The sequence below is a fragment of the Plutella xylostella genome, chromosome 8, assembly GCF_932276165.1.
Source record: "Plutella xylostella chromosome 8, ilPluXylo3.1, whole genome shotgun sequence".
Taxonomy (NCBI): Eukaryota; Metazoa; Arthropoda; class Insecta; order Lepidoptera; family Plutellidae; genus Plutella; species Plutella xylostella.
Genome location: NC_063988.1, coordinates 9,898,032 through 9,910,234, shown reverse-complemented (window position 1 = coordinate 9,910,234; position 12,203 = coordinate 9,898,032). Strand labels below are relative to the sequence as shown.

General features: G+C 40.2%; 1 protein-coding gene across 1 annotated transcript in view; it reads right to left on the bottom strand.

The window, feature by feature from the left end:
• Positions 1 to 12,203, bottom strand: part of LOC105389360 (cationic amino acid transporter 3) — a 36,495-nt gene that overhangs the window by 8,469 nt on the left and 15,823 nt on the right. The window contains exon 4 of the mRNA XM_011560458.3: positions 9,309 to 9,413. Within this exon, the coding sequence (XP_011558760.3) occupies positions 9,309 to 9,413 (105 nt within the window). The remainder of the gene's footprint in view (positions 1 to 9,308; positions 9,414 to 12,203) is intronic.

Below are 12,203 nucleotides of genomic sequence, written 5' to 3'. Positions count from 1 at the left end.
GAGTAGGGGGGCAGCGGTGTGCTATGCGAAGTGCTATCCAAGTTTGGATAAATAATAATATGCTCCAAATTCTGTTTTCGCAGTAGCAAAGATAGATATGTATGTAATCCAGGATCCGGTTTTATCGAAATATTACAAGGCGTTTATTAATCGTTTTCGTTTTTTATAATAGTAATTTATACATGGATGGTACAGATGATACACGTATAATTAATAATAAAAAAAAACTACTTATTTGCCAAATTTGCCGCCCCCCTCAATCTGCCGCCCTAGGCACTGGCCTTTTTGGCCTATAGGTAAATCCGCCACTGTGTGCCGGTCGTATCTAAAAGTGCAAGGGATCATATGGGAGCCCCTGTGTTTCACATAGGTACATATACGTATATATCACCTAACCATACTGTAGTAGCAGTAGGCATTTAGATTATTAATCAGCAGTTAGTTGTGTATTTCAGTACGTAACTAATGCAATACATAGTGTGAATAGTGTCATGATAAAATAAATTAGTTATTGTTCAGTAGGAATTATAGTTAAGTATACATTCTAAAATAAGCGTTTGAGGGGAATTATATCAGCCACTCTAAACGACATGTGCTAAGGAGAAACATGGTGTACGAGTAGATACCTATCGTACATTTATTATTCTTATATACATAGTAATAAGATCATAATTACATTAACATTAGCAATAACATTATTGAGTAGAAGTAAGCAAATTATATACGTCATTATTACGGAGCGCCAGTTGCCACGTAACCTTTACCGTGTGAACATATAAATAAAGTTATAGTCCAGTGATTCATCTTTCTACTGAGAACAACCCTTATAACATCTACAACATCTACTACAGTGTGGGATATTAACCCCACATTTTTGGTCCTTCGAAGAAGTTGTGTCGGGATTTTTGCTGTTTTTCTGCGTTAGCGAATCGGTTTAGTCGGCCTTCCACCAGCGGACCTCCCCGGCTAGATTGAGAGTGCGCACATAACGTGGCTGAATAGTGAATTCCTGATACGACCAGTGCCTGCGGCAACACAGAACAGAACATCAACAGTCTGATCAGAACCTGGACCGTGAGCAACTCACAACATTAACAGAAACATTGAACAACAGTCAATATACAACAACATTTCAACAACATGTCGAGCTACGCCGATATTCTACAACAACAAAGTGAGATTGTGGAGAAAATCAAGAAAATTAACATTAACTTCAAGAAAGATCCGAAAGCAAGAAAAACTGCTGACTACCATGAAGAGCGTCTTCATCAGCTGGAAAGCTATTGGAAATTATTCGAAACAAACAATACGCGTCTGGAACTAACAGGGCAGGAGAAAACAGGCCAGTATTATGAGGGCCGAGTGTTTGAAAAAGTGCAAGTGCTGTACAACGAAACAAGAGACTTGATGCTGTCATCCAGGCGACAGCTGGAGCAAAGTGTACGCATGGAAAAACCCAAGCTACAGGTTGATGTGGAGCAAGCATTGGCGAGTGGTTCCAGAGTACAGGAACAAAACAAAAGTGACCCAAAGGAGCAGACTTTTGGAACACCTGAGGTACAGTTTGATAAATATAACAATTTTGGAGGGTTGAGTTCGGAAACATACGATAACAACACGCAAAACATGCTAAACGAACACCGATCTTATATAAAGGCATTTGAGAGGTCTATTCGCAACATGAACATCGAACAAATAACAGAAAAATGGCAGCTGGAAGACAAAATAAGAACAATTTCCCAGCGATGGGAGAACGTTGACAGGATGTATTGGAAATTGGACAATATAATCGAGAACATGACGACCTACGAAGAGGAGTATAACAGCTTAGAAATTCAATACGAACAAACAAAAACAGCAATCAATCAAAAAATATGGGCTCACCATCATCAAGAAAAATCGGCACCAAAAATAGAATTACCAATTTTTAGTGGTCACTATTCTCAATGGACCACTTTTAAAGACCTTTTTATGGAAACAGTACACTGCAATTCCTTTATTTCGAGTGCCCAGAAGATGCAGCACCTCAAGTCCAAGTTAAGAGGTGAAGCAGAGCGACTAGTGCAGCATCTACCAATCAGTGCCAGTAACTATGAGACCTGCTGGAGTATCCTGCAGCAGCGATATGATAACAACAGGATGCTATTCTCCTACCATGCTAATGAGCTGCTCAATCAACCTTCCATCCAACAAGCATCGTCATTTCAAATCAAACGAATGCATGATACAACTCTCGAAAACCTGAATGCAATAACAAATTTGAACATTGAGACCTCAAGCTGGGATCCTCTTCTAGTACATATACTACTGCAGAAACTCGACTGTGAAACAGCTCAAGATTTTATCGAGTCCCTAAACAACCCCCGAGAAATACCTAAATTAAGCGAGTTTTTGGGATATCTGGAAAATAAATTTGCAGCAATGGAATCGAGCGTAAAACAATCCCGAAACTATCAACAGAAGCACAACAAATCTCCTCCTTCAATTAGAAAATATTCCACTGATAACAAAAATAACTCTAACACTCAACATTCAAGCTACGGAAGCGGTCAAAGAGCATTCCATTACGCTGTGGCTGCGATAACTTGCCCGCGGTGCAACAAACAACACGGACTGTACAATTGCTCAGAATTCTTGAATATGACACCAAACGAACGCCGCCGAACAGTTGTGCAATTAGGTATTTGTAACAACTGTTTATTCAGTCACCATGGAAAAGAGTGCACATCAAAGCAAAAATGCAAGCAGTGCAACAGGCCACATAACACCCTTTTACACGAAGCAATGGATAGCAGGAATGCGGTGTCGAGTCGAGGTCAACGCGTTAGTACACATCTGTGGAATGATGAACAAAATGAAGTTTTGTTAGCAACAGCCAGAATCGAAGTTAAATCATCCACTGGTTCTTACTATACACTGCGAGCTCTAATTGACCAAGGCTCCCAAATCTCCCTAATAACAGAGGATGCCGCCCAGCGACTTCAGCTTAAGAGAGAGAAGTTGGAGGCTGTCATATCGGGCATCGGAGCCTCAACATCAAACAAAAGCAAGGGTATGGTCAACTTATCCTGCAAGGCAATCAACAGCGAATATACATTTAAAACAGAAGCCTTAATAATGAATACGCTAACAAAAAAGCTACCAAACAAAACAATTGACCGACAAATATTCAAACATTTAGAACACATTCAGCTGGCGGACCCCAAATTCAACATATCTGACAACATTGACATGCTGTTGGGAGCAGATATTTACTCTGAAATTGTAATGGAAGGTCTGCTGAAAACAAACAAGTCCAACATAATTGCCCAACAGACACATCTTGGGTGGATCATCTGTGGGCAACATAAATCCTATCAATGCCATGTAACAATCACCAATATCGAGGAGTTGGCAAAATTTTGGGAGCAGGAAGAGATTCACGATGACTCACAACAAGAAACAGTAAATTCCTGCGAAACTTTCTATAACAAAACAACGACAAGGCTAACAGACGGCCGATACCAAGTACGGCTACCCATGAAAGCTGGATATGAGGAGAACATTGGAACATCAAAGCCTCAGGCGGTAGCCCAGTTTAAACAGCTTGAACGTAGACTGCGGTTAAACGCCAATTTTTCACAACAATACAAGGAGTTCATGAAAGAATACCAGGACATGGGTCACATGATACCATCTAACAGAAACAATTTAGAATACTTCATGCCCCATCATGGAGTAACACGAGAGAACGCTGTAACAACCAAGCTAAGGGTAGTTTTTAATGGTTCAGCCAAAACTAGCTCTAAGCAGAGTCTCAACGATCTAATGGAAGGGGGGCCTAATCTACAAGCAGACATGCAGACCATCTTATTGCAATGGAGACAGTACCGTTTTGTCTTCACAGCCGACATAGAGAAGATGTATAGATTCATAGCCATGCATCCAGAAGACCAACCATTACAGAAGATCGTATGGAGAGACTCCCCCAACGAACCACTCCAGGAGTTCCAACTTACCAGTGTTGCCTATGGAACAAGAGCAGCCCCATATTTAGCACTTAGAACCCTGAAACAGCTGGCGGAAGACGACGGAGATGACTTCCCAAAGGCAAAACCTGTACTTCTGAACAATTTCTTTATGGATGACGCAATATTTGGAGAGCATTCCGTTTCAGAAGCTCGCCAGACGAGAAACGAACTCATACAACTACTAGAACGAGGAGGATTCAACCTTAGAAAATGGGCTAGCAATGAGCCCAGCCTCGTAAATGACCTTCCTGACAGCCAGAGAAACCCTCGAAACTTCAACTTTACGGAGGCACAAACATCAAAAACATTGGGCCTTGGATGGGACCCGAACAGTGATGAATTTATTTTCTCACCAACAATTACAAATAAACCAACAAAAACAACAACAAAACGACAAGTCCTCAGCGAGATATCGACCTTGTACGACCCATTAGGCTGGCTGTCGCCTATAACGATTAAATCCAAAATACTATTTCAAAAACTCTGGAAGCTCCAACTGGGATGGGACAGTGAACTACCCGACGAAACGCAAAGAGAATGGTCTACTCTAAGAACAGAACTAGCAAACATGCATCAATTTGCGATAAAGAGATGGCTGGGATACACCGAAAACTCGGAGATGGAACTGTTCGCATTCTGCGACTCATCAGAGAAGGCCTACGCCTGCGTGGTCTACAGCGTGACACGCGATAAGCCAGGAGAGCCGCAACTTAACATAGTGGCCGCCAAAACAAAGGTCACTCCATGCAAAAAACCACAAACATTGCCTAGATTAGAGTTATGCAGTGCTCATCTATTGGCTAAACTGATAAACAAAATTGAACAGTCCCTGAAACAACAAGTCAAGGTAACAGCCTGGACGGATTCAATGGTTGTACTTGGATGGCTCAACGGTGACGTACATCGCTGGAATAGCTACGTATCAAACAGAGTTCAACAAATCCTAACCGTCGTGTCAGCTGAAAAATGGAAACATATCAAGTCCGAGTACAACCCGGCCGATTGCGCGAGTCGTGGGCTGCTTCCGAGTCAATTAAAAGGATTCAAATTATGGTGGAAGGGGCCCCAGTGCATATTTAACACCGAAACAACCCCTAATAAACAGCCCGAGACATACAAAACAAACATAGAAGCGAGAGTGAACATCGTCGCAGTTAAAAAACAAGACATAAATATAATAACAAAGCTATTAAACGATAGCGGAACACTCACAAAGGCGGTGAGAACACTAGCGCAGGTATTGCGTTTCATAACAATCGCCCGAGGACAGCAACCGCGCGGCAAACCGCTGACGCTAGAACAGATAAGAGCTGCGCGCGCGACGATACTTAAACAAACTCAACACGAACATTATAGTCAAGAAATAAATGACTTAAACAACAAAAATAGGGTGAGTCAAAAAAGTGCTCTATTAAAACTGAGTCCATACCTCGACAAAGATCAAATTCTACGGGTTGGAGGGAGATTAAACAACTCATACCTGTCGGAAGAGGCAAAACATCCTGCAATTATACCCCCAACAAGCCGATTAACAAGCCTCTTAATTGACGAGGCTCATATAACAACATTACACGGAGGGGCGAGACTCACCTTAACAACACTTCGTCAAAAATACTGGATCATTGGCGGAGTTAACAAAGTCAAACAGAACCTGCAAAAATGTGTCAAGTGTATCAGATACAAAAATCGAACACAGGAACAGTTGATGGGAGATTTACCCCGCGCAAGAACAACTCCATCGCCACCCTTCTATCATACGGGGGTAGACTATACCGGCCACGTTGATGTGAAGGTAAACAAGGGAAGGGGAGTGAAGACCAGCAAGGGCTATATTGTTATATTCGTGTGTATGGCCACCAAAGCTGTCCACCTAGAATTAGCATCGGACCTGTCGACCCCCACCTTCCTGCTGGCCTTGAGACGCCTAATTAATAGAAGAGGCAACGTCGGCCATTTATACAGTGATTGTGGAAGTAACTTCCTCGGAAGTGACAGAATTCTACGGAAAGAATTAAAACAAACCGGAACAATGAACAATGACACATGCCAAGAACATTACACCCAAATGGGAATACAATGGCATTTTAACGCGCCCAGTTGGCCAAATGCGGGTGGGATCTGGGAGTCTGCAGTCCGGATGATGAAATACCACCTAAAGCGAGTCCTCGGTGAGCAAAAATTAACATATGAAGAGTTCCTGACCTTACTCACTCAGATTGAAGCGTGCCTGAACTCACGCCCCCTCTGGCCGCTCACTGAAGATATTGAGAACATTGAGTGTCTAACACCTGGTCATTTCTTAATTGGAAGACCCATAGTTTCACTACCAGAGGAAAATATGCAAGATGAACAAATAAGCCTACGCAACAGATGGAAATTACTACAACAAATGCACCAACAGTTTTGGAAGAAATGGTCACTTGACTATCTACAAGAATTACAACAGAGAAGTAAATGGCATAGAAAAACAGAAAACATATCCGTTGGAGATGTTGTCCTAATCAAGGACGACTTACAACCACCAACAAGATGGGCTCTAGGGAGAGTAGAGGAAGTGCATCCAGGAAGGGACCACCTGGTTAGAGTGGTTACACTGAAAACAAAGGGGAATCGACTAATACAAAGACCTATAAATAAGTTAGTGTTTCTCCCAAAAACACAACAAGAAGAAAAAGTAAATGAAGAAACAGAAACTAGTAGGCAACAAAAACAACAAAAACCACAAAAGAAAATTTCCAGCCTACTGTGTGTCTTCATCACCTTGCTGACACTATTTCAACCAGCCACTCAGGCCAACGACTTCATCAGCGTGTCTCAATTCAAAGACAACAAACCAATATACTTTGACAACCTCGGGCAACTACAAAGTATACAAGACACGTGGAAAATTATTACATACTACAACATGACGTCATACTGGCTAGGCGTCACAAACATAAAATTACTCGTCGATCACGTCGATAACAGATGCCAAGAATTCGCCTACAACAAAATATGTGATGCTATAACCACGGAACTGAAACAAGAAATCGAGGAGATAGAGCGGAATAACTATGTGCTGCATTCACAACATTCAATGGCGCCGAGAAGAGTGCCCAGGGGACTGATTGACGGAGTGGGGTACGTGGCTAACACCCTGTTCGGTGTCCTCGACCAGAGATTCGCAGTCCAGTACAAACAGGACATCGAAATATTACAGAACAACGAGCATCATTTACTTAAATTAATCCAAAACCAAACATCAATCATAGAAGCTCACAACAATATCTTACAACGTAATGAAGAAACCATGAATAAGCAATTTCAACTGATACAAGATCACCTAAACATAACAAATCATTACATAGATGAATTACAAAACAGAATAAACCAGGAAGAAAACATGAGCTATTTCAATATAGTAGCCTTGTCAGCGAATATCATCATAACAAAAATTAAAAATATTCAGCAAATGCTCCTAGACACAGCTACAAATATTCATCACGGGCGAATCGACGCGAGACTGATACCACAAGAACAACTACTTCAGCAACTGAATACCATATCTACAAGGATTCCCAAACATTTATCATTGCCAGTTAACGATATTCAAGATCAACTCGTAAATATATACAAGCTACTGAAAGTACGTTGGAGTATAGAGGAGAACTACTTCATAATTGAGCTGAGTTTACCCTTAACCAGTGATAACCAATTCAACATATATAAACCGATACCAATACCGCTCATTCATAATAACAAAACGTTTACAGTACAATCAGAGATCGATTACATCGCAATAAACATGAGGAAAGAAATCTACATGGTACTATCAGACACGGATTTATCTATGTGTATCAAAATGGACCCACTCAGCTTAATTTGCAATTTGAACAAACCAACACTAAACATGAGAAACAACGATGCCCCGTGCGAGATAAGCCTCCTCACTAATGTATCGACGACGAGCTGCTCATACACCGAGGAAGCGTGCACTAACAAATGGATCGGGTTGCACAGAGATAACACATGGCTCTACTTTTGCTGCACAGAATGCTTACTCAGAGTAATTTGTCAAGACCATATGATTTCACGGTCAACGCACTCGGCAGGCATTATAAAGGCCGATCAAGGATGCGTCATAAAACACGGTCAAGCAACATTTTATACAAAGATGTTTTATCAAGGTCGAATCAACATAAACCCAAACATAGATGTACCAACTATCGAGGGAGATATCAATAATATAACCATAAAACAAGACCCGAAGCACTCACCCTTAAAAATCGAGCAGAGATCAAACATAAATGACCTTATCAAAATCAAGAATCAGATTGAAAAGCTAAAGGAGAGCAGTGAGACTACTGGAGAGATATCAACACATGACATTCATCAGTACGCAGTGTCGTACTTAGCCCTGGCGGGGGCAGCGGCGCTGGCGGCGGCGGGAGCGTGCGCGCTCGCGCACAGACGGCGGCGACGGGCGGTAGCGCCGCGAGCCGCGCGCCCGCCCACCACCAACACCGACATCGAGATGACCACCTTCTCTTCGGGAGCCACGCGTCAGAAACAAACATATTCAATACCTAATATTAATTTTAACATATAATATCTTAAGTGCTTATATTTTCTTATGTCAATCGCTTCTTACATTATTTACTTGATTGTTTAAATTTTGTGGCCCTTCGCAGCATGTACGAGTAGATACCTATCGTACATTTATTATTCTTATATACATAGTAATAAGATCATAATTACATTAACATTAGCAATAACATTATTGAGTAGAAGTAAGCAAATTATATACGTCATTATTACGGAGCGCCAGTTGCCACGTAACCTTTACCGTGTGAACATATAAATAAAGTTATAGTCCAGTGATTCATCTTTCTACTGAGAACAACCCTTATAACATCTACAACATCTACTACAGTGTGGGATATTAACCCCACACATGGTGAAATATGAGATAGGTAACTACATAATTACATATCTTGGGTAAGGTAAGCAGTAACGCATAATTACACTTTTTATCAGTCAATAATATGCCATAATGCTTAATGTAAGGATACCTGTCCACCACCATAAAATTCATTACATGCTATTTGACAATTCTTACCTCGCACACTGCTCCGCTCTGGTGGACAAGCAGCCAGAAATATAATGATGTGATTTAGTTACTATAACGATGCATCAACTCGACCAACAAGCGTTTAATTTCACACTTATTCTTAGCATGTCTTTACAGTAGAGCTGAACAATAATTTCTCACCATGGCAATTCCATTCTTACATGCATAGTAATAAAGTCCAAACTTACACTTGGTGGCGCCGGCGATGACGACCACGACCACGGTCAGCATGTTGAGGATGGTGAACACGTTGTTCAGCTTCGTCGACTCGCTCACTCCTATGCTCAGCAGGACTGGGGGGAAAGAGACAGATAGATTAATTGTGGGGTTGATACAGCGAGTAATAGTTGCCATATAATATTATGGAGATTTGGGTGTTCCTACTTTGCCATGATGGTAAAGAATAACATTCAAAAGAAACCTGCAGGCCTAATTTCGCTAGGTACTTGTGATTGAACACGCTTCCCCTAAATTAGACGTCCAGCAGAGCTATGCGGAAGCAAAATATAAAAAAACTCGTAATTCTGAAAAACCTATCGACATATTACATAATATCTAATACACTATTAGTCTATGCTATCGAGTAACTTGGATAAGGTAACTTCGTAGAACAATAATAAGCAAGCCACTTGAACCTACATCAAAGCGTGGAGGATTACAGTGTAATCTCTCGTAGGCGAACATGACAAGACAATATCTTTCATATTCATATCTGATAATCTGAAGCCACTTGCTTCGAATCGAATCGCCGGCGAGTCGCCACTTAAACGACACGTGTTGCGCCTGCGCCGGTCTATCGTTCCTCAAGTGGCTAGCGAGGACAACAATGTGTCTACACTTTGTATAGTTTCTTTTGTAACAATCTGATTGTTAGAGATTTTATCGTGTTTCCTATGAATGTGTTAGTCTGATGACTTTCTGATGAGAATCTAATAGGTAGGTATTCTCTACCTACAGAATGCATAGATAATAATTGTCTGTTTCACGACAATAACTAGCTGAAGAAAAATTACATCACGTATTTCTAGGGCGATTACAATTTAGCAAATAAAAGTCAAAATATTTATAAAACACTTTATTCAGACTGTAAAAAACTAGTTAAATTCTGGTTACAACCCAAAACATATGACGAAACGGAATCACTAATACAATAAAAAACAGGTTTTACTCATGTCTCCAAACACTCACACATTCATTCACATACACACAAACACACACACACACACACACACACACACACACACACACACACACACACACACACACACACACACACACACACACACACACACACACACACACACACACACACAAACACACACACAAACACAACATACGCATGCATGCATGCATTGCATACATACCATAAACAACCAACATTTTATATTTTTTTAATCTACGTTAGGTAATTAGTTAATTAATTTTGCATGCTAATAAAATTATATAATTATGTTAACAACAAATATAAATCAACCTATTCATTTATAAGTAATGCATTAATATAAGGTACTAAGGTAATTTTGTAAAAAAATTAGATCGTTAGTATTATCCAATTATCCATAAGTTAAATATATTATTATTTTACCATTACGCGATGGATGTTAAGGAGCGGGGTCTTCTGGTACAGGTATTTCTTACTTAAAAGAAGGCCCCAGCCAACTCATATTTTTGAAATTTATGGTACTGCAATAAATATTTTTGATTTTGATTTTTGATTACAATTTTACGTTACGTTTCAGTTTGCAGTGTATTTTATTAATAAGGGCGGTTTACAGAAAGGAAGCAGGTTGCTATCGCCGATCGCTTTTTCTATGGATGGAAATTCTACTTCCATGGCAAGACCATTATATCCTGCCATGGAAGTATAATTTCCATGAGTCCGGCAAAATAATGAAACTGACAGATCGGTGGTAGTATAGCCAGCTTTCTTCCTATATACGGCCTAAGCCACATAAGGGCCCGTACAGGGTGACGTGCCCCGCCAAATTTGGGTTTTCAATGCTCTTCACACAGCACACGCAGTGACACGCACACATGTAAGTTTGCACAGTGGGTCATAAACTTTTACTCGCCAACTTTATTGACAATTATTTTCAAGTAGTGATTTGAGGGTAAGTATAATTTTTAATTACACTGGTAAGCACCAGGAAAGAGTAGAAATTATTAGGGGTGCCACTTTTCTCCATACTCGGAACCCGATTAGCTTTCTAAACAAATGTAGTATTTACTTACTTGTAGAAAGGTAACTACAGGTATTAAAGTGTAGATACTAAGGGTATACTAAGCCGAAAGGGGATGACTCAACTCAAGGGGTCATTCTGAACAACTTTTGTTCTACGAGTTTTGCAAATTCGCGAAAAAAAATATATTCGTTTTCCATGGTAAAAAGTCACGTGTCATCATAGTTTCTATGAAAAAGGTTTTTTTTTGTTCATTTTTAAAACTCGTAGAACAAAAGTTCAGAATGACCCCCTGTCTCACTTGTTTTTACCCGACTGCCGAAGGAGGAGGGTAATATTTTTCGATTGTATGTTTGTAAGTATATTTTTTGGTAGCAGAATAATATTTTTTCTTATTTTTAGGGTTTCGTACCTCAAAAGGAAAAAAAGCAACCGTTATAAGATCTCTTTGTTGTCCGTCTGTCTGACTGACTGTCTGTCACCGCCCTTTTTCTCAGAAACGGGTAAAGATATCAAGCTGATATTTCGCATAGATATGGGGAGTACCCCAAAAAAATAATGGGGTACTCCCTCTCCCATACAAGTAAATTGGGGCTGATATTTTTTCCGGTTATTTTGATGGTGTAGGTAGGGTATCGTTGAATTGGTCTTTTAATATAATAGGTATAAAAAAAGGTTAAAATATAATTATTTTGCTTTTACCCTTAAATTTGGGGACCACACCATAGAAAAATCCTAATTAAAAAATGATTTCAATAGATGGCGTGTTTTTATGTTGGGTAACTCAGAATAAGAAGTGATGATATCTCAGAATAATAATGGTTAATGGTGCTATTCCGCTGAGCACAGAAACCGGTGGGACACAAGTGAAAAGTGGCGGTTCCCCTCATCTCGCATAATCTT